General features: G+C 41.7%; 1 protein-coding gene across 1 annotated transcript in view; it reads right to left on the reverse strand.

Moving 5' to 3' along the window:
* KNL1 (kinetochore scaffold 1) overlaps positions 1 to 23,924 on the reverse strand; it is a 54,648-nt gene that overhangs the window by 9,723 nt on the left and 21,001 nt on the right. Inside the window, exons 11-25 of the mRNA XM_026651309.2 lie at positions 21,863 to 23,924; positions 19,681 to 19,828; positions 18,462 to 18,529; positions 18,221 to 18,319; positions 11,393 to 11,508; positions 9,765 to 9,855; positions 4,676 to 4,792; positions 3,786 to 3,873; positions 3,111 to 3,191; positions 2,631 to 2,670; positions 2,403 to 2,504; positions 1,825 to 1,925; positions 1,445 to 1,513; positions 1,165 to 1,274; positions 387 to 505 (exon numbers count right to left, since the gene is read on the reverse strand). The exon at positions 21,863 to 23,924 is cut by the window's right edge and continues 2,861 nt beyond it. Of these exons, the coding sequence (XP_026507094.2) occupies positions 387 to 505; positions 1,165 to 1,274; positions 1,445 to 1,513; positions 1,825 to 1,925; positions 2,403 to 2,504; positions 2,631 to 2,670; positions 3,111 to 3,191; positions 3,786 to 3,873; positions 4,676 to 4,792; positions 9,765 to 9,855; positions 11,393 to 11,508; positions 18,221 to 18,319; positions 18,462 to 18,529; positions 19,681 to 19,828; positions 21,863 to 23,924 (3,411 nt within the window). The remainder of the gene's footprint in view (positions 1 to 386; positions 506 to 1,164; positions 1,275 to 1,444; positions 1,514 to 1,824; positions 1,926 to 2,402; positions 2,505 to 2,630; positions 2,671 to 3,110; positions 3,192 to 3,785; positions 3,874 to 4,675; positions 4,793 to 9,764; positions 9,856 to 11,392; positions 11,509 to 18,220; positions 18,320 to 18,461; positions 18,530 to 19,680; positions 19,829 to 21,862) is intronic.

The following is a 23,924-nucleotide window of genomic DNA, read 5'->3' on the forward strand; positions in this document are numbered from 1 at the left end:
CCCTGTACGTTGCTGCACCCTGATCTAAAATGCTTTGGATAGAGGTATGTGTCAAAGTGGCAGGTAGCAAGTGATGAAAGATATGTCAATGAGGAAGCTGACAGAATCCATGAACTGTTCATTTTCTGCTATTCTGAAGTTAGGGTTTTGTTTTTTTAAAAGATGCTGAATTTGTAAAAAAAAAAAATCCAAAAAACAAAAACAAACAAACCACCACCACCACCCAAAAACAAACAAACAAAAACAATGAAATTTTTGGATGTCAGCTGGCTTCCATTATTAAAGTTAGACGGAAAGTGTGTTTCAAAGTCTTCTGTTTGTGAGTAGTCACTAACAGCACTTTTTTGGGGGTTGAATTGGAGTAGGTTTGATCTTTAATCACTCACTTTGTATTATCCACTTCTGTCTTCAGAAGATTAAACTTTCCACCCCATCTGTTCAAAAACTCAATCTCTTCTCCTAAGAGTCGACAGCGATTCACCACTAATGAGACCTCATGCAGCATCTAAGTGGACAATCAGAAAAAGTAATCACATTAGAGTTCACTCTTGTAAGCTATATAACATTTTAAATTGCAATTCTATTCTAGAAAGTACATAAAAAACCCCATAATCTTAACTGCTAGCTCTACACTCAGTCTGGGATCTAAAAATGAAACTGGTCAAGTATTACTACAGATAAAAATTCTGCTGCCCAAATTCTGCCCTCAAATATACCTCTGCATCCTTGTGGGAAGGCCAAATTTGGTTCTGCAATTAAAACCACTATTCTATTAATTATGTAGGAACCAGAATAGAATTTCTGTCTTGGATAGTTGTGCTGGCTCTGTAGTGCTAATAGAAGTAGTAAAACTTATTCCAATCGTAAAGCAAGCAGACTTCAATCAGGGAACAGATCTATTGATTGAGGAATCTACAGTTATACAGAGTCACCATTCAGAGCAGAACCACATACTTTACTGTATGATTTATGATTGAGTGAAACTACAGCTTTAGAATCACTTTCCTTATGACAAACACTTAAGCAGCAGAATATTCATTAATTCAAGGCTGAACTTTATTTTAAGAAATCGTTGTTAAAGAATATCATCTTTATTCTGTTGAACAGAACAGATTCCATGATCATCTTCTCAGGGCTCTGTAGTTTAGCTTCTTGGAACATTACCTGGGGCAGGTGGTGCATTGTTGTGCATTTTGTCTGCCAGGAACCCTGACTTTCAATAAACTGGAAGATGAGCCTTTGGACTAGACATGATGAGATTGGAGCTTTTTCTTCTGTAAGACAAAAGAAAGAATTATTCTTCAGAACTGTTTATATTTGTAATCAATAATCTTTTGGGGGCTGTCAGGCAATGCACTTGCAGATAAAGTGCAAGTGTGAAGATACCTTCCCATAAACAGGCAAACCCCAAGGACCAGAGCAGCAAGCCACTTCAGAGCCTTACCATCCAACAGAGATTCAAAGCTCATATCAACAATCTTTCTGCAGGGATTGTCATTGAAAACAGCACCATCTGTGAGAGACCAAAAACAAACCATAAGTATGTATTTCCAGACTGTGCGCACTTCCTAACACCTCAGAAATCTCTCTCCAGGAGCAGACATCTAGGTTGTATAATTTAATCCTTTTGTTAAAAAAAAAATCAGGCCCGGACTCCAATCCATAACTACCTTAACTCACAGTTTGAGTGCTTCCACTCTAGTATGTTTGCCCTCTTCTACTAGTATAAGGTCTAAAGATGTCAGCCTGAGCCGATGGATTTATATTATGTAAACCTTTTGGTTTGTAAACCGGAAAAAGCTCCTGCCAAATTTTGCCACTCACCCACTGGTGGTCCGAATGTGATAGTCAGTTCTATAGAATCATAAAGGAAGGTAAACACTGCCTGTTGATCGCTCCATTCACTGATCTCCCATTCAGTGAAGCTAAAGAAGAAAAACCTGAGTTACAACCAAAGAAAAAGTGGAAAAAGATAAAAGTACTAGATGTACATACAACATCTACCACCACATAAATGTGCTAATGGTAGCTGGCACTTTTTTGTTCCTGTGGATCATCAAATCAGATGGAAACAGTAGCATGAGCATGACCTTCCAGGAAATATTGAAAAGTTTGTATTCTATTAAGAAGTAACACTAAACATTAAAACAAAAATACTCATTTTGGAAGGGGAGGAGACCTCTATAGGAAGAGATTTTGCAATGACCCTTATGTATATAAAATCAGTTCATCCTACTATGCACTAAACTCACAGAAGCTTTACTGCTAATCCTATATTGCCAGGAGATAGGCTCCCAAATGTAGCATCAATTAAAAATACATTAGCACTACCAATGTGAGGAGAGGGAACTGGTTGATCTCTGGGATAAAAATCAAAGGTGAAGACCCTTTCCTTCCCTTACTTGTATTTGTCGAGGAGCTCCTCACAATCACTTGCTTTATTCTGCAGACGTTTTATCTCAGAAAACCCCTGCTTCTTCTGAACCTCCAGATTTGACAGATCCCTATAGAAATATAGCAATAAAATCAGATGCTCCTGGGAAGACAAAGCACCCTGATACAATCTCTAGAACCTGAGTGCACATGCAGGCTTTAAATAAAGGTAAAAGAATCATTGTGTAAAATTCTACCTTTGAAGCTCCTCTTCTTGGGCTTTGAGGTTTTCAAGCTCTAAGAAATTTAAAAAAGCTATGAAAGAGATCTGCAAGCAGTACGAGAAGCATGAAAAAAAACCCTGACTGGCTGTGCAGCCCTGGTTCTCAACATCAGGAGAGATCCCAGGGTGATGGTAGTTACCCTTGCTAGGATGTCAGTAGAAATGGGCAATTATTCAGCACTTGGAGAACAATGCATTGTAGCCAGCTCATGTTCTTTTCAGCTCACTGTATTCCAAGTTCTGATTTTCCAGAAAAAAGGCAATAAAATGCAGAAAGGATGGTTTATGTGGATCGCCATCTCCCAACCCAGTGAAGACAACTGTGGTGGTAAGATGCTTACCTTCAGTGTTTGCTTTCACACTAGCCTGGAGGTACATATCCCCTACTCTGGGCCACAAACCTTTTCACCCTCAGAGTTCATTAAGAGAAATGCACCTCAAGTGGCCCCATTACCTTTCTCAGAGTTTCTCACTTTGGACTCCCATTCTGCCACTGGATCACTGATATCTGCTTCACAATCTTCCAACTTAGTAACTAAAGGAAAGAAGCGTTAGAAGCCACTCTCTACCCACCACACTATTCTGAGGCACAGCAGTGACTCCTGCAAGAATGCAGCCTCTCTTTGTATCAATGTCAGGCTCAATGTTTAGGTTTCAGTTGTCTTCAGCTATTATAATAATGAGCTGCAGTTTTACTTTGTCAAAAATGACAATATGGACACATATGACAAGAAGTCTGTAGTTCTACAATTTACACAGAAAATTTCAGGTAGGAGTGGATGATGGGTAAAAATCTTATTTGTGCTATATCTCATTATAGCAGTTTTGAAACTCATGGCGCACATTTGTCTTGAGCACTGAAATATATTAGAAAAAAAACAAAAACTGGTCACTTAGTCTCCATGTCCTACTTACAAGGTTCCCCTAAGCCAAATCTACAATCACAGGCCTACCCAACCAACCTCATACAGACAAATTACTCATAGAACAGGAGTTGTAATGCTCAAACACCCCCTTCTCTAGTTTCTGCTTGTAAGTGATCATTTGAATAGTAGCTCTTCCAAAGAAGTTAAGAGGTGTTTACACTCCAGTAAATGAAAATTCTTGAACTGGTATCTGAAACACTTACCTGTTTCCAGAGCTAAAAGACAACTATCCATCTCCCTGAGGAATTCATCCACTTTTGCTATTCTTGACTGTAGTTTCTCCCATTGGATCTAAGTGCAAAATTGAATAATTATGTTTCATTTTTGTTTAGTAATATATTTTCACATAAATCTATGGCTGCATTTAAATAATAGTTCTGTGTTTGCTAGGACTCTCACACTGATCTCTGCTTGCTAGGAGATGGACCAACGAAACCAATGCAATCTATCATACTTTGACCTAAAACCAGATAGAGCAGTTAAGGTAATCACAGGATTTCAGATGATACCAAAGCTGCTTTGCCATAATCTTTCAATCACTTTTCTCAAGAAGAGGAGAGATGATGCAGGGTGCTAACTGAGAAGATTTTTTTTTAGCAAATGCTAACCTGTTTGACTCTTTAAGAAATAAGCAAATTCTGAGATGTCCTTCACATTGGGACAAATGCTCCATTTATTTCTCTGACTGGTGGCCTATGCCGATATCCCCACTCTCTCATTACTTGTAGTGCAATATGATCACACTGTAAGAAGATAGCAGTGCCCATGTCATTGCTAGTCTCCCTCCCCTTTTATACTTTGTAGTGTGTAGCATCCACAGGTCTGAATCAGGAGCAAGGTCCCCACTGTGTAAGTGCATAGAAAGATATTGCCCCTGCCCTAAAGTGTTCCCAATCAAATTTAAAATAAGATGCAACAATATGAGGGAGTAAGTAGGAGATTAACAGTAATAGGATGCATATTTACATAGGATAGTTATGTGCATAACTTGATAGTCACAACTCACCTTACAAATTTTAAATATAAATTAAATAAATAAATCAGGAATCCCTAATGGCCCCTACCACCCTCTTCCCTTCTCCAACCCTAATACCTGTGTGTTCTGCACCAAATTGTCATACAATTTCACTTTCCCCTTGTGAGCCAGGACTTTACTCTTCTTGGTGAAACAGGATTTCATTTTATTCAACTCTGTTCCAAAGTTCTTCAGCTGCAATGGATGGGAAGAACAACAATAGGCAAGGTGAATTAGAAAGTTACATAATGTTACTCTTTGGGACTGATTCAGCTGTCTGGTAGCAGCATATATGAGTCACAAGTAGAGCCCTGCAAATCTGCAGGTATCCATGGACCATGTTTGTGGATCACGGATGGATGCGGATCCAAGTTTTATATCCAGAGCCCTGCAAATTTGCAGATATCCATGTGAAACTCTGCACCCCATATTCACCATTGTGATAGGATTATGATATGATTGTGATAGAATTATGATGAATCTTGTAAAGAATATTGTCATGTGAGGTGTTAATGGAAAAGTTATGGTTTGCTGAATATGATTATCCTATTTGTATGCATGTATCATTTTTGTATCTGGAGTTATGAATATTGACTATGCATCTGTATTTCAAATGTGCTTGCTCCTGGGTAACTCCCATAAGTTAATTTACACCCAGTCTAGCCAGCAAATTGTGAACGGTCTATTCAAGGTAATTGCCCATCAACGAAAACAATGGGCCATGGGAAAGGCTTAGCCTCACCTGATGAGCTTTCCTGTGGATGCTTGAGCCAATATATGGATAATGGCTGCTATGACTTATCGAAGCACGCAAGGGCATGTGACTAGATCATGTGATATTAAACTTCATCCTGTGCCTGTATTTTTCCACTAACTGTGCTGGGGCTTTGCTTGTAACAATGAAGTCCCCTCCACATGGAAGAAGCTATAAAATGGGAAGTGACATCACCACTGGCCTCAATCCCCCTACAACACACATAAGAACGGCGGTACCGCGTCCGACCAAAGGTCCATCTAGCCCAGTATCCTGTCTACCGACAGTGGCCAATGCCAGGTGCCCCAGAGGGAGTGAACCTAACAGGCAATGATCAAGTGATCTCTCTCCTGCCATCCATCTCCATCCTCTGACAAACAGAGGCTAGGGGCACCATTCCTTACCCATCCTGGCTAATAGCCATTAATGGACTTAACCACCATGAATTTATCCAGTTCTCTTTTAAACGCTGTTATAGTCCTAGCCTTCACAACCTCCTCAGGTAAGGAGTTCCACAAGTTGACTGTGCGCTGCGTGAAGAAGAACTTCCTTGTATTTGTTTTAAACCTGCTGCCTATTAATTTCATTTGGTGACCCCTAGTTCTTGTATTATGGGAATAAGTAAATAACTTCTCCTTATCCACTTTCTCCACATCACTCATGATTTTATATACCTCTATCATATCCCCCCTTAGTCTCCTCTTTTCCAAGCTGAAGAGTCCTAGCCTCTTTAATCTCTCCTCATATGGGACCCGTTCCAAACCCCTAATCATTTTAGTTGCCCTTTTCTGAACCTTTTCTAGTGCCAGTATATCTTTTTTTAGATGAGGAGACCACATCTGTACGCAGTATTCGAGATGTGGGCGTACCATCGATTTATATAAGGGCAATAATATATTCTCAGTCTTATTCGCTATCCCCTTTTTAATGATCCCTAACATCCTGTTTGCTTTTTTGACCGCCTCTGCACACTACGCGGACATCTTCAGAGAACTATCCACGATGACTCCAAGATCTTTTTCCTGACTTGTTGTAGCTAAATTAGCCCCCATCATATTGTATGGGGAACAACCTGGAAACACCTGAGGAAGAAAGACTGATCGGGGGGACGGGGGTCCCAGGCGAGAAAGAAGAAAGCACTGCCTATGTGTGGAAGATTGGTGGACTGTTGGTACCATCAGGGTAAGACACTGCTTATTTCAAATCTTATCTAGTTTAATAAATTTAGATTGCGATTTTGTTTATTTCTTAGGTAACCAACTTTGATCTATACACTATTAATTATAATCACTTAAAATATTTTTGTAGTTAATAAATTTGTTTTATATTTTTACTAAAAGAGTGTGTTGTTAGAAGTGCAAAGGTAAATCTGCTCAGGAACAGGGGCTGGTGCATTGTTCTTTCCACACTGAGGGAGGGGTGAACTGGGAAATAAACTTACACTGGTCAGGCTTTTGACCAGGGCAAGATGGTACAGCTCTGGGGTCCTAGGCTGTGGAGTTGGGGGGGCGGGAAGGGGGGAAGGGGAGACTGGTTGGAGCCTCTCTATTCTTGGTTCATGAGTGGTTAGGAGAAACATTCATGTAACTGCAGCTTGGGGTGTCCCTGCTTGTGTATGGCTGTGTAAGTATAATGTCTGGAGAGGATTTCAGCTTGTCACTGCCTCACAGCGCGAGAGGGGGCCCAGGCTGGTATACCAGAGGGCTCAGCGGTACCCCAGTTCCAGATTGCATCCCAGGGAAGTCCATCACAATCCTCTTTGGGGCAGGGACCATATTTGTGGATACAATGTGGATAAAATTTTTGTATCCACACAGGGCTCTACACACCAGGAATCAAAAATTTGGGTCAGGAAGTTCCATAATGATAATCAGGCTTAATATAATTTAGTACTTTATTCTTTGCAAAGACTTAGCAAGTTGGAAATCCCTTATTCAAAAGTAGAGGAGCACACAAAGTATCAAAACACCAATAGCATTGGACACTTATGTCAAATAACCAGAAAAGAGGAGCTTTCAGCACATACAAGGAGTGATATGCTTTTTTTTTTTTTGCCTTAAGTACTCTGAAAGTTTGTTACCCTGGTTATTTGAGACACTTAGCACAACTCTACAATATATATATATATATGGTATTGCCACATTGGATCACATTTGTGGTTCATCTAGTCCAATATCTTGGCTCCAATAGTGGCCAACACCAGAAGCTTCAGGGGAGGGTGAAAGACACACACCATCCACACTCTAGACACACAGATACATGACAATCTACTTCCACATGAAGGTTTCATTCTAATCCCTAATAGAGATTGGCTTAGTATCCCTTGTAACATTTGTTAGCATTAACTATAACAAAAATATCCAAAAGTTGTTATCCATAACGATGTCCAACCCATCTTTGAATCCTGCTAAGTTTTTGACCTCAATGACATCCTGTGACAATGAGTTCCACAGTTTAATTATGAACTGTGTGAAAAAGTATTGCTTTATCACTTTTGAATTTACCATATTCTAATTTCATTGACTGTCCCCTTGTTCTTGTATTGAGACAGTGAAGCTCCTGATCTACTTTCTCAATACTATTAATTATTGTGTATACTTTTAGTGTGTCCCCCTTTTTTTCAGATCCAAATGTTTTCAATTTCTTCATATAAGAATTTTTCCATGCCCCTAATCATTCTCATTGTCCTTCTCCAAACCCTTTTTTGAGATGGGGTGACCAATGCTGCATACAGCATTCCAGATGGAAGGAGGCCCACTGATTTATATAATGGCATAATATTTTCTGTATTATCCATAACTAATGCTATGCTTTAGTCACAGGTATTTTTAGTAAAAGTCATGGACAGGTCACGGGCAATAAACAAAAATTCATGGCCCGTGACCTGTCCATGACTTTTACTATATACCCCTAACTAAAACTTGGGCCAGGAGGCCGTGGGTGCTGGTGCTGGGGTGGGGTGGGGTGGAAACAGGCGGCAGCGTACGGCCCAGGACCCCTGCTGGTGCTGGGGAGGGGGACGGGGTTTGGCGGGGCTGGCAGGCTCCCTACTTGGCTCCAACCGGCATGTCCCTGAAGCTTCTAGGGGAGGGGCAGCCTGGGGGGCTCCATGCATTGCTCAGTGCGCGGAGCCCTCTGGCCCCTCCACCTAGGAGCTGCAGGGACATGCTGGTGGAAGCCGGGGTGCCCCTCCCCCAGGTAAGCGCTGCCCCACACCCCAACCCCCTGCCACAGTCCTGAGCCCCCTCCCACACACCCAAACTGCTGCTGCTGCTGGCCCAGGGGCTGCCCGGCTCGGGCAGCCTCTGAGCCAGCACCAGCCGCTGCAGAAGTCACGGAGGTCACAGAAACTCACAGAATCAGTGACTTTTGTGACAGACACAGCGTTATCCATAACATTCATTACACATCCTAACATCTTGTTTGCTCTTCTGACTGTAGGGGTGCACTGAGCAGAATTCTTCATTGCGTGGTCTACAGTGACATGTCGATTCTTTTCCTGAGTTGATGAATTAATTTAGAATCCAGAAAGGTGTGTGAGTAGTTCAAAATTTTCCATCCAATGTGCATTACTTTGCATTTATCAGCACTGATCATCATCTGCCATTGTGTAGTCTATTCTCCTAGCTTGGTTAGGTCCCTCTGAAATTCCTAACTCTTCTCTTAACTCAACTAACCCAAATAACTTTGTATCACCGTCAAATTGAAGATTGAAACTAGAAAAATTCAGACTGGAAATATGGGGTAAATTTTTAACAGTTGTTCTAATTAACCATTGGAACAATTTACCAACGGTCCTATGGATTCTCCATCGCTGACAATTTTTAAATCAAGATTGGATATTTTTCTAAAAGCTAATACTCTCGGGATTACTTTGGGGAAGTTCTACAGCCTGTTATACAAGAAGTGAGACACGATAATCCAAATGGTCCCTTCTGGCCTTAGACCTATGAAATTTTGCTACCTTACAACTCATTCCCCTTTTCCAGATTGTTAATATACACCTCTACCACGATATAACGCTGTCCTTGGGAGCCAAAAAATCTTGCCGCGTTATAGGTGAAACCGCGTTATATCAAACTTGCTTTTATCCACCGGAGTGCACAGCCCCACCCCCCGGAGCGCTGCTTTACAGCGTTATATCCGAATTCATGTTATATCGGGTTGCGTTATATCAGGGTAGAGATGTACTAAGCACAAGACCTAATAAACAATCCTTAGACATTCTGCTGTTAACTTTTTGCCATGATGAAAATTGACCATTGTTTATTCCAGCTCTTTATTTCCTGTCTCCTAGCCAGTTTTGGATCTATAATAATAATTTGCCTTTTGTCCCACAATTAGCTAGTCATGTCCAGTCACCATTCAAGTTTTTATAACTGCATGCAGTAAGACTGCAACAGTTGGCATTACCTCTTTGTCAGAGAAGGTCCTCATCACCTCCCAGAGGCTCTTATTCACATCCACCAAAAGTTTATCCTGGACACCTGCACACAACTTTAAACTGAAATACAAAAAAAGGTCAGAGAAGGGTCTTGTTGTAGTCATGTAAGACAGCACATATGTAAGCCAGCACATATGCTGTCGTCATTCAACTTATTTCCATATCTGAACTGGCTGGTGCAGTGCAATGACTTATTTGGTGTCTAAGATTGGGGCATGGATGAAGTCAAGGTAACTTAGGATGAAATCCTGGCCCCACTGAAGTCAATGGAGTTTTGCCTTTGACTTCAGTGGGGCCAAGATTTCATCCATAATGTTTACAGGATAAGCAAGGCACCCAGAAGTGATTCATATTATATCAGAATCTACCCCAATTAACAGCATACGCCTACTGTTTTATTCACAACTTGGAGATTTTATTGGATATCCATGTAAAAATTTGCTAAGAGTGATTTTTTTTTTATCCTCGGCCTGGGGCATAAAGGCTGTACCATTTTTTTTATATGGACCGTGCTATGGTTATCAAGACTTTTGTCACCTTGAGGCTGGATTATTGCAATGAAAACTAGAAGCTGAATTTGAAAGTTGCAGCTTGCTTTCATGCTGAAAGCACATTAAACATCTGCTGCTCCGATATCTCCATTGGTTACTAGTTGTGTTCCAGGTGAAGTTTAAGGTGGTGTTTTTGAGCTATAAATTCCCAAGTGGATTTTTCCTTGATTACTTGAGAGACTACCTCTCCCTGTGAGATACTGTGTTAACTTTACTGCCATGGATAATCTAACAATCCATTGGTTTAAACAAGAGGCAACCTGGAATTTATTTCCATCTCAAATCTGCACAAGCCCAGATTTGATAACCTACAGAATATGATGCAAAGCTCATGTTTTCCCCAGCTGTCTTTTTTTTGTTTTTTTGTTTTTTGTTTTTGAGGGAAGGCTGAGCATGAAGGGTAGAATTGTTCAGGGAACAAAGGAGGAGGAAATGGAATTGGTGGTGTGGTTGTTAAGTTTTTAGGAGGGCTTTTACATTCTATTTCCTATATTTTGTTTTAGCAGTTTAATTGCCGTGTGACTAAAGAATCAGATACTAGAATCAATCATGAACAAGAAAACTTAAGACTCTGGGATATCGTACTGTCTGTATTTTAACTTGATAAATTCTGGAGAATTAGAACAGATAATGGCAGATTGTAATCCATCATGCTCTTTCTTCTGTTTGCTATCTTTTATTGGCTTTGATAAAAGTGTCCAAAAATGTTTACTTTTGCTAACATTAAGTTACATTTACAGGTCTGATGAGATAAAGAACAAATTAAATCACTGCTGGCAGATTTGTCTCTACCCACCTCCAGACCCACAAGTCCTACCAAGACTTTCCCACATTCAGCTTTAATACATAGGTTTAAATGATTACTTGTTTAAAATTAAACAGGCTTACTACAGTCTTGAACTTTTTTCCACCTGTCCATTGGAAAATAATGGAATTACTCCCTTCAGGTCATCCTGCATGCAGCCAAATCTAAGATGATGGGTTAACAAACAAACAAAAAAACTAATATTCCCTGTGAATGACAAAAAACGCAACCCCTCTCTTACTCTTCTATCATCTGAGAAAGAACCTGGCAATCTTCTTCATAAATCTGCAGCTTGGGGCGATAAATGTACTGGCTGAAAATCAGGTCTTCTGGAGTAGGAGCTGTGTTCACTGCATACTAGAGAAGGAAAGAGGAATGAAACTGAAAAATCCAAAAGAGTGCATTTCAGAAACACCAACTTCAAGTCAAATCCACATCCAGAAATTAGTACCAGGATTGAGATAGTTATTTAGCAGAAATTTTATTGCAGAGAAAGTTCCTATGGGGGGCAGCATGGCCTAGTGGAAAGGGCAGAGCACTAGGAGTTAGAAGTGCTGAGTTCTATTCCATCCTGTACCAGATTTACTATGCATCTTAAGGTAAGACACATCACTTCTGTACCTTGAATTTACTCACCTTTGTGAAGCACTTTGAGATCAAGGGATGAAGCATGCTATATGAGTGCCAAATATTATTTTTATTCTTAAAGGCCAGCCCTAGAGTATCTGTACACAGGTTACAGTTCAGGAAAACTGCTAGAGTAAAATATGTAGGATACAATTTTCAAAAGCATGCATGTGACTTAGAAGACCAAGTCCAATTGACTTTCAATCAGACAGACTCCTAAGTGCTTAAGTCACTGGATGCTTTTGAAAATTTTATTCATAGACAAGAATTTATGTAAGCTGCTCTAACTTGAAGCAAGGATGGACGAAGGAAGCTTCTGGTTTTGTTGACTGTTCATTCACTAGTGAAATGGCTAGAGTCCTGCAAATCCGTGTATATCCGCTTTATATCAGCAGATATACGCATACGTGGATGCAGATATCCACGGACCATTTTTGCAGATCGTGGATCAGATGCGGATACAAATTTTGTATCCGCGCAGAGCTCTAAATATAGGATCTCAAAGGCAGGGAAGCAGCTGTCTTCAGCTCATAGCCTATGAGGCTACTTCCACACCTTCCAGATCCTATATTCCCTTTCCCCACATGTACAGAGAAAAGGGAGGTGATAGATCAAGACAGGTAGCAAAATCCCCCATGCTCCTATCACCACCGCTTAAGCAGCCAAGCAATTTAGGAAACCTCTCCCGACTTCATTGTCATATCAAGTCAATTGAAGGGGGAGGCAGCTACTTCTGCAAAGAGTCAGGAAGCCATATTGACTTCCTTTGCAGAAGCAGCTGCTTCCCTCTCCAACTGACCTGATACGGCACAAATTAAGCACTGGCTGGGCAGCCAAAGAGCAACTTCACCCCCCTCCTGGGCCCCTAACCCTTGCACCAACCTCCTACACCCCTAGCCCCTGCACCAACCTCCTGCACCCTCCCCATCGCTCCTATTCCCTGTATTGTGCCCCCTTCACCCCTAACCCTTGCACCCCTTCCTGTGCCCATTTGGGGAAACTGATCTGGAGTCACGCACCGCCTGCTATCGTTGCTCCTCTCCCCCACTCACAGCCCTCTAGGGGGCTGCGGAGGATGACCTACCAAAACATTGGCTGGGCAGCTGGAAAGCACCTTCACGCCCCTCCTATGCCCATCACCCCTGCACCGCCCTCCTGCGCCCATATGGGGAAACTGGCCTTGCGTCACAGCAGGCCTGTCGTTGCTCCTCGCTCCCCTGCTCACAGCCCGCCTAGGAGGATGACCTGCTGAGCCCCTGAAAAAATGAAACACTGTAGCCCTGAGATAGTATTCCCCTTGCATGGTTCCACAGGGAGAACAGTGGCTGGTGGAAAGAAACTGGGATTGCTGAGTTCTAAGTGTGAGGACTTTATAAATCACAAGCTAAATAGGTGGCAGACTTTATTATTTTACAGTTCAGTTTGTGATTTTGAGTATTATTGACTTGAGACTTTATTTTATTATTTTTAATGTAAAAGGCTATTTGTTCTCATGCCTGTTCTATAATAAGATTGATGTTTAAAATAATAACAATAATAGTAGTGTGTACATTTATTAAGCCATATAGATTTCTTATCCAGTACACACGCATGCACTCAGACACAGATGCTCCTCCTGAGAGGTACTGTGAGATAGTGTGCTACTGCGGGTGCAGTGTGGATACAGATAAAAGCTGGACTGTGGATCGTGGGTTGGATACAAGTTGATTCTTGGGGATGCAGATCCACATTTTTGTATCCACGCAGGGCTCTAGAAATAGCTACATTAGTCTGTAGGCCCACAAAATTCACTATTTAGAGAGAGTATTAGCCAATAAGGGATTTAACCTCCATGAATTTATCCAGTTCTCTTTTAAAACCTGTTATAGTCCTAGCCTTCACAACCTCCTCAGGTAAGGAGTTCCACAAGTTGACTGTGCGCTGCGTGAAGAAGAACTTCCTTTTATTTGTTTTAAACCTGCTGCCCATTAATTTCATTTGGTGGCCCCTAGTTCTTATATTATGGGAACAAGTAAATAACTTTTCCTTATTCACTTTCACCACATCACTCATGATTTTATATACCTCTATCATATCCCCCCTTAATCTTCTCGTTTCCAAGATGGAAAGTCCTAACCTCTTTAATCTCTCCTCTTATGGGAACTGTTCCAAACCCCTAATCATTTTAGTTGCCCTTCGCTGAACCTTTTCTAATGCCAGTATATCTTTTTTGCAATGAGGAGACCACATCTGTACGCAGTATTCAAGATGTGGGCGTACCATGGATTTATATAAGGGCAATAAGATATTCTTTGTCTTTTTCTCTATCCTCTTTTTAATGATTCCTAACATCCTGTTTGCTTTTTTGACTACTGCTGCACGCTGCGTGGACATCTTCAGAGAACTATCCACGATGACTCCAAGCTCTTTTTCCTGATTAGTTGTAGCTAAATTAGCCCCCATCATATTGTATATATAGTTGGGGTTATTTTTCCCAATGTGCATTACTTTACATTTATCCACATTACATTTCATTTGCCATTTTGTTGCCCAATCACTTAGTTTTGTGAGATCTTTTTGAAGTTCTTCACAGTCTGCTTTGGTCTTAACTATCTTGAGCAGTTTAGTATCGTCTGCAAACTTTGCCACCTCACTTTTTACCCCTTTCTCCAGATCATTTATGAACAAGTTGAATAGGATTGGTCCTTGGGGAACACCACTAGTTACCCCTCTCCATTCTGAAAATTTACCATTTATTTACCTACTCTTTGTTCCCTGTCTTTTAACGAGTTTTCAATCCATGAAAGGATCTTCCCTCTTATCCCATGACAACTTAATTTACGTAAGAGCCTTTGGTGAGGGACCTTGTCAAAGGCTTTCTGGAAATCTAAGTACACTATGTCCACTGGATCCCCCTTGTCCACATGTTTGTTGACCCCTTCAAAGAACTCTAATAGATTAGTAAAACATGATTTCCCTTTACAGAAACCATGTTGACTTTTGCCCAACAATTTATGTTCTTCTATGTGTCTGACAATTTTATTCTTTACGATTGTTTCAACTAATTTGCCCAGTACGGACGTTAGACTTGCCGGTCTGTAATTGCCGGGATCACCTCTAGAGCCCTTTTTAAATATTGGCGTTACATTAGCTATCTTCCAGTCACTGGGTACAGAAGCCGATTTAAAGGACAGGTTACAAACCATAGTTAGTAGTTCCGCAGTTTCACATTTGAGTTCTTTCAGAACTCTTGGGTGAATGCCATCTGGTCCCAGTGACTTGTTACTGTTAAGTTTATCAATTAATTCCAAAACCTCCTCTAGTGACAATTCCTCAGATTTGTCACCTACAAAAGCTGGCTCAGGTTTGGGAATCTCCCTAACATCCTCAACTGTGAAGACTGAAGCAAAGAATTCATTTAGTTTCTCCGCAATAACTTTATCGTCTTTAAGTGCTCCTTTTGTATCTCGATCGTCCAGAGGCCCCACTGGTTGTTTAGCAGGCTTCCTGCTTCTGATGTACACCTCTACCCGGATATAACGCGACCCGATAGAACACGAATTCAGATATAACGCGGTTTCACCTATAATGCGGTAAGATTTTTTGGCTCCCGAGGACAGGGTTATATCGAGGTAGAGGTGTATTTAAAAAAACATTTTGTCATTACCTTTTGAGTTTTTGGCTAGCTGTTCTTCAAACTCCTTTTTGGCTTTTCTTATTACATTTTTACACTTAATTTGGCAGTGTTTATGCGCCTATTTACCTCACTGGGATTTGACATCCACTTTTTAAAAGATGCCTTTTTATCTCCCACTGCTTCTTTTACATGGTTGTTAAGCCACAGTGGCTCTTTTTTAGTTCTTTTACTGTGTTTTTTAATTTGGGGTATACATTTAAGTTGGGTCTCTATTATGGTGTCTTTGAAAAGTGTCCATGCAGCTTGCAGGGATTTCACTCTAGTCACTGTACCTTTTCATTTCTGTTTAACTGCATAGTTCCCCTTTCTGAAGTTAAATGCCACAGTGTTGGGCTGTTGAGGTGATCTTCCCACCACAGGAATGTTAAAAGTTGTTATACTATGGTCACTATTTCCAAGCGGTCATGTTATAGTTACCTCTTGGACCAGATCCTGCGCTCCACTCAGGACTAAATCGAGAATTGCCTCTCACCTTGTGGGATCCTGAACCAGCTGCTCCAAGAAGCAGTCATTTAAAGTATCAAGAAATGTTGTCTCTGCATTTCGTCCTGAGGTGACATGTTCCCAGTCAATATAGGGATAATTGAAATCCCCCACTATTATTGAGTTCTTTATTTTGATAGCCTCTCTAATCTCCCTTAGCATTTCATTGTCACTATCACTGTCCTGCTCAGGTGGTCGATAATAGAGCCCTAATGTTATATTCTTATTAGAGCATGAAATTACTATCCATAGAGATTCTATGGAACATGTGTATTCACTTAAGATCTTTACTTCATTTGATTCTACATTTTCTTTCACATATAGTGCCACCACCACCCCTCCCCCTGCACGACCTGTTCTGTCCTTCCGATGTATTTTGTACCCTGGAATGATTGTGTCCCATTGATTGTCCTCACTCCACCAGGTTTCTGCAAGAGCAGTGACACACCATTCCCTAGCAGCACAGGTACAACATTTCAGGAACCCAGAGCAGCCGGTGAAGAGGTAAATCACTGCAGGGCTGGGGACACCCCAGCCAGTGGCTCCTACCCTGAGCCGGGATCAGCTGCTAGTCTCGGCTGGGCTGGAGGCAGGAGATGTTGGGACTTCCTCTTCCCCTGCAAGGAGTGGCTGGGGCTGTGTCAGACCCACCCCCAGAAACCTCCCCCAGCTGCAGGAAGCTCAGCATCCTCCCCCCATCACTCCTCAGCTGTGGGGGAAGGGGTCACTGTACGGGGTGCTGCTCCCCCATACACCCAACCCCTGTGCATCCAGACCGCCCATACCCAGACACCCCTGCCAAGCCTCACCCGGTACATCCAGAACTCCCCTAGCCCTCCATACCCAAACCCTACCCCACTGTACCTCAACCCCTGCATCTGGAGCCCCCCTGCACCCAGACCCCCTGCCTCCGGACCCCCACCCTTGCACCCAGACCACCCCCCACTGAGCTCCCTGCACTCAAACCCCCAACCTGATGCCCCACCCCCTACACCACCCTGAGCCCCCACATCCAGACCCCCATGCGACTGACCCCCAACGAGCTGCACCCAGACCCTCACCCCAGCATGCCCCACTCCCCCAGCACCCAGATGCCTCTCCTGAGACCCCCACACCCAGACCACTCTGCTGAGCCCCAACAACCTTCCCCTGGAAGCCCCTGCAGAGTCCCATTGCTCCTGCACCTGGAACAAGCCACTGTGCATCCAGATCCTCCCAGACCTAGACCCCCCGACTGAGCTGCCTGTACCCAGATTGTCCCACACAGAATCTTCTCACCCTACACGTGGATCCCCCCACATTGAGCCCCTCCACACTTGGATCCAGCCTAGTTGAGCCTACCTGCCCCACACCTGGTGCAGAGGGGCATGGCCCCAGGGTGTTTCTGGGGCAGACCCAGGTCTTGTGCTGTGTCAGGGTCGGGTGCAGCCTCACTGCTGAGTCCATGTCCTGGGGGTGGGGAGGCAGCAGGTGACCTTCCACCTTTGTGCAGCCAGTGGCCTGTGCTCCCCATACTGCCATGCCGGAGCCTCTGCATTTATTTATTAACAAATAAAACTTGCAGAATTTTAAAATATTGTGCGCATAATTTTTAATTTTTTGGTGCAGAATGCCCTCAGGAGTAATATAATAAAATATAATAAAATATCCTGCCAAAGCTACTCCTAAACTAGACAGAGATTGCTGTTGTAAGAAGCTAAATATTCCCACTTTCCAGGAGTGCTGTGTGCATTATCTCTGGCGCAACGAGCAGTTCCTACTGGCACAAGGAAGAGATCAGAAACAGAAATTGGACTACTAGACCAGCCCCAATGTAATCATTGCCATTTTACCAAATAAAAGCTGCACTCCAGAATATATTTACAAAGCCAGTTTCAAAGCAGAGTACAGGATACGGGAGTAGATCAATGCACACAAAAGAACTACTAGTGCACGTCAGAAGTGCCCACACAGATACTTAGCACGCAGCAGGCTAGTGGGGGTAGATTCACACCCTGGCATGCCACAAGCTAAGTGTTCATGTAGATAAGCCCTTAGAGTGTGTAATAATTCTGAGGTGACCTGATCTACAGGGTTGGAAAATAAACTATCTATATTTATTCAGAAGTAAACTGGGGAAAAGGGAAAGGGAATGGTTAGTCTGTGGGCCTGATAACAAAGATCTTTACAACTCAACTTCTTTAGCTGTCTTTAGTCAGATTCTATAAAATAATTGAAATAAAGACAGAGAAACACATTTTAAGTGGCAGTGATGAGTATGCGTTTGAGAGGTTAGATACTCACATTGGCTGGAAGATGACTCTGCCGGGGCTTCTGAATTAGAATATGGACCTGGAGAAGCGTAAAAAACTCCCCTACTGTGATAACACCATCCTGAAATTTCTACAGAGTGAATAAAGTGTACACATCAATAATTAGAGTAAGCTCATTAGCAAGGGTGCATCCAAAAGAATATCTAAAGAGAAGACAGGCAACATGTTTCTTATTAGGAAAAAAATTAAAAGCCTTTTAGATATCTACATACCTCAAATAAATTCTGTTCGCAAATACTGTCCATGAGAAGCTGAGACTCCATCTGACTGCTTCGCTGCACTAGAGAGAAAGGAGATTGCTGTGGTTCAAAAATAAAACTTTATGAAGTCATGACTGTAGGTCCATACCAGTTCAGATTACAAGAACAATTTTCATGTAATTCAGAGTTTGACCTTCAAACCATATGAACAATGCTTTTTCTACCTAAAAAATATGCTTACGCAGGGCTTGTCTACACGTACGGTACTACAGCGATGCAGATGCACCGCTGTAGGGCTTAGTGCAGACACTACCTACGCCAAAGGCAGAGCTTCTCCCATCGACGTAGGTACTCCACTTCCTTGATAAGCAGTAGTTATGTTGACAGGAGAAGCCCTTCCGTCGACATAGTGCTGTCTACACTGGGAGTTATAGGCCGGTATAACTATGTCGCTCAGGGCTGTGGATTTTCCTCACCCCTCAGTAATGTAGTTATACTGACATAAGTTTATAATGTAGACCAGGGCTTAGCAGCCAAAGAAATACTGTTGGGGAAATTTGAGGTAATAGGAAAGTTCATTAGTAGTTAATGATATGATGTTTCTAATGTTTATGTTTTAGAATATATCCTAATACCATTTGAATATTATTCACATGACTTATTAGGCTGGTGGTGAAAAGGGTTATGGGATCAGAGTTAAGTTGCTTATGAATCTTAATTCCAACATTCTCAAATTTCAAGGATGCTTTTGTTTTTAAGTTACATTTTAATTTGATTTTCTGTTCAAAGTATATTTCCAACATTCAAATCTTATTTGTCTGAATAATCAAATGAAAGAAACGTATCTATATTTTCTTCAGTTCTCTCTATTATATGTTCCCCTTGTGTCATCTCAATTGATCTGTGACACCTGAGCCTCTCTATTATGAATATAACCACCATTTCTGGTGAGGACAGAGAAAAATTATTGCAGGCCTTCCTTCAACTAGTAACAAGAGTCTGCTTTTTCTAAATCACTTCTTACGAAAAATGCCATTACAATTTGTACTCATCCACAGAATCAAAGAGCTATCTTAACTGAAAAAGATTAATACATATTACCATACAGAGCTTACACGACATGCAGCATTCCCAGAGAAAATAAATGCTGGTAAGAGACCCTTATCTACTAAGTTGATTAAAACCGAAATAAGTTAACAGTTTTAGGTGAATACTGCCAAGAGAGTCTTACTACTAAGATCTATGTCAGCTTTAAGAGAATCCAGACAGCTGCTGTTGCTAGAGTTGGTCCTCTCCAGGCTTTTAGCTGATAGACTTGGAGGATTTTCACCCTCATGAGTTTCTGCTTGGGTATGAGATAAAATGATGCTGGAGGTAGCCTGAAATCAAACAGCATTAAGAAAACAGATATTTATTAGGACACTTGCTATATAACAGCTACGTTGTGACTTTCCATAGCAAATCATGTTTAGCGTCTGCATATTTATATGTAGGGCCCTACCAAATTCACGGTCCATTTTGGTCAATTTCACAGTCATATGATTTTAAAAATCATAAATTTCCTGATTTCAGCTATTTAAATCTGAAATTTCACGGTGTTGGAATTATAGGGGCCTTGACCCAAAAAAGGAGTTGGGGGAGGGGGGAATCGCAAGGTTATTTTAGGGGGGGTTGCGGTACTGCTACCCTTACTTCTGTGCTGCTGTTGGTGGCAGCGCTGCCTTCAGAGCTGGGCAGCTGGAGAGCAGTGGCTGCTGGCAGGGAGCCCAAGTCTGAAGGCAGATCCGCCACCAGCAGCAGCGCAGAAGTAAGGGTGGCATGGTGTGGTATTGCCACCCTTACTTCTGTGCTGCTGCTGGTGGGGCACCGCCTTCAGAGGTGGGCACTCGGCCAACAGCCGCCAGTCTTCAGCCGCTCACCTCTGAAGACAGCGCAGAAGTAAGGTTGGCAATACTGTGACACTCCCCCCCAAAATAACCTTGTGACCCCCCTGCAACTCCCTTTTGGGTGAGGACCCCCAATTTGAGAAACGTTGGTCTCCACCGTGAAATCTGTATAGTATAGGGTAAAAGCACACAAGAGACCAGATTTCACAGTCTGACACACATTTTTCATGGCCATGAATATGGTAGGGCCCTATTTATATGTACTAAATAGTAAGGCATCCCACCAAAAGGCCACACCAGCCACCTGTCTAACTCCCAGCTCTTCTGGCAGCTGGGGCTGCAGCCACCTTTCCAGCTTTTGGACAGTCTCACAACGCTTTGTGAAGTAAAACCCCAGTTCAGTCCCACTCCAGAACATCACTCCTCCAAAGACAACCAGTCAGTTGCCCCTTGTTTTGTATGCAGTTGGTAATGCTAACTATTTTGTTGTTTGTCTGCTCTGTTTCATGCCTCCCACCTGCCCTCATTACAGAAATAGTCTAAGGAATTAAAAAATATAATTTTAGAATAGAGCCAGGCAAAGTTATAAAAATAAAAGTAGGCACAGGAATTACAAATAAAGAAACAGAAAAAGCTAAGGGATTAAAAAGAGCCAAACAAAGGCATGACTTACGACTAGTCTATATAACCACATGACCTCATTACTGTTATCCTTGTTCTCCCTATCCCTTCTTCCTGCTGTTTGTCCCTCACTTGTTGAGCCTTATCTCAGCTAAAGCTATTCAGGGCAAGGACAATAACTTATTCTTTGTTTACATTCAAAGTTGCACTGTGGTTTAACTCAAGGTATAATTTTAAACCAATTTAATTAAATCTGTGCAAAATCCTGTGTGGACATGGCGAATTCAATTTAAGCCTGGATAAGGAATCAGTTTAAGCTAAATCTCTATTAGACACAAAGAACTAAGAACATTATTAAGGTTGCAAATTCAAGCACCGAAAAATGCTATAATTAAGGTTGCCTGTGCATTTGGCAGGAATTAAGTTAAATCTGCTGGAGAACAGGCCATAATTCTAAGTATTAACAACATCCTGCTCCATCTTTCTTACTAGAAACACAAATGTTGCTAAGTTTGGGTCTGTAGGGAAAAGCTAACGAAGCAACGTGACCCTGCCAAATAGTTTGATGACTATAAACACATACCAAAGAAAGAATTAGCATGAAACTATTAAGGGTGGGTGCTTTAAAACTGGCATGAAAATCAGAACTCTCTCTGTTATCCCAAATTCCTCTCACTTCAGTAGGGAGTTCCACACATCAATTTATTTTGTGGCTAAGGCAAAAGACAGGAAAGACAGTAGGGAAAGGCAGAGAACCATAAACATTAATGAACTGGTGATTGAGAGAAACCCAAGAGTAAAGACTACACTAAAACTTTTTAATTCACACGCCTATAATTTAGGCAGAATGAAATCAAAGCCCTGGGACAACTGACCACATTCTGATTACTGAGTGATTAGGCTCACCCGCTGTTCTTTTGTGGTATCTCCATCCCAGCTCTCAGCCCTCTTGATCTTCTTTCCTTTCTGGAGTTCCTCTTCCTCTTGTTCCCAAGCTCTCTTCTGGTTGCTGAAAGTTTCTTGCTCCTCTAATGGATAGCTTTTATTGTGAAAGATCTCTTTTTTGTTCATCTCACTACAGGTTCCATCAAGGGGCTCATAACTTACAAACTCAACTGAATCCATTTCCTCTGGGCATGTAGGAAGCAATTCCTCATCTATATACTTAGAAGGGCTCAAGTTCTGCCTTCCAATGGGATAGATGTTGTCAGAGGTTTTGCTGGTGACTAAATTTATTTCTGGAACCTGAGCTTCTACTCCGCCAACTGATTTGGCATTGAGGTCTTCTACACTTGGAACAGTGGAATTTCTTTTGTTTGGCAATTTAGGCGGGAAGATACCTAGGGGTAGCTTTCTCACTTGACATTTATCTGTATGTGTTGTGTCTAAAGGAGCATCTCCAGTTTCAAAATATATATTTTCCTGTTCTTTGATATAAAATGCATTATTGGACTCCTTTTCAACATCTTTTCCTAAGCTCAAAGGATCTTCTGGCTGTGTTGCCAATTTGGGAAAAGTTTCAGCATGATTAGACACAGCAGCAGTTTGAGAGACTGGGACAACTTCAGACTTCCTTCTACAATTTTTTAGCCTTGAACAAATATTAACAATACCTGATAATTCAGACACAAGGCTGGGGTCTACTTGTTCTGCAGGAATGTCATTGACTTGGGAGAATTGCTTAGTCTGTTCAGAGTCTTTTGGGGAATCTTTTGTAAGTTTTTCCCATTCAGCAGACACTCCCTCATTTTCCTTAGTCTCTTTGTAAGAAAGGATAACAGTGTCTGGTCCATCAATGTCTAACTCTGTGGGTCTGTGTTCATGTCTAGATGAAGTCAACTTCCCTGGATCATCTATCAAGTCTATACTTCCAGTATCCAACACATTAAGTGCATCCCTGTTCAAACCATCAGTGATCTCCTTAGATAAGTGGGACTGCTGGACTGGAATCTGAACCTGGGACACACCATTACAATTTTCTTCATCACCATCCAGGAGCCTATTCTCAGCAACTTTTCTTTGACTTTCAATCTTGTAAGTCGGGGATTCTATTTGGTTCTCTGGAAGCTTGAAAGACACTCTCTTTGATTTAGGTTTTACTTGTTTTCTCAGATCCTGGCAGTATACAGAACTTGAGTTGCCCTTGGGAAGGTTAATAACATTCTGTGGTTCCTGAACAATATCCAAAGTGACTTCAGGAAGTGACAGAGTGACAGGACCAATGGACTTTTCCGTGGCAACATTGTGGATTTTCAGTATATCTGTTTCTTCCTTTTTATAGGGAAATACTAAAACTGATAAAGCAGGGAAATCTGGTCCATGTTTGTCCCTAAAATCTGAGTGGCATCCATTACCCAAATCTTCTGCATGCATAAAATGCATTTTCTCTCCACAGATAGGGGCCGATGTTCTACATAAATTCTGCTGCTGGTGGCTTTTACTTGACACTTCTTGGATCTCAGATCCTTTAAGATTATTACTATTAATAGCAACAGTGTGAGATGCAGTGATATCCATCTTATCCTGGTTACATGTAAACATAATGGTTTCATTAACAGGAAGAACAGGACCAACGTGGGTGGTTTGCTCACCTTGTAGGGCAATTTTATCATCTAAGGACACTGTACGGATTTTAGTAGTCTCCATGTCATCACCCATCGCAAACACAACTGTTTTGCTATTTGAAAAAGCTTCCTGTCCAACCCACTTATCCGGTTTTAATCTATCCACATGCATGATTCTTTCCATAGTTTTATCAATAGTGTGAGATTCAGTTATTTCCATATCATCCTGATTAAATACAAACACCATTTTATCTCCATGAAATACAGACTGGGTTTGAGGTGCTCTCTCACCTTGTGAGGCAATTTCACGGTTTATTGGTGCTGTATGGCTCTTTGTGATCTCCATGTCATTCTCACCACCCAGTGAAAACACAACAGTCTTTTCACTGGTTGATCCAATCAGA

The sequence above is a fragment of the Terrapene carolina genome, unplaced genomic scaffold (genome assembly GCF_002925995.2).
Source record: "Terrapene carolina triunguis isolate 2854851 unplaced genomic scaffold, T_m_triunguis-2.0 Scaffold96, whole genome shotgun sequence".
In the NCBI taxonomy this organism is placed as follows: domain Eukaryota; kingdom Metazoa; phylum Chordata; order Testudines; family Emydidae; genus Terrapene; species Terrapene triunguis.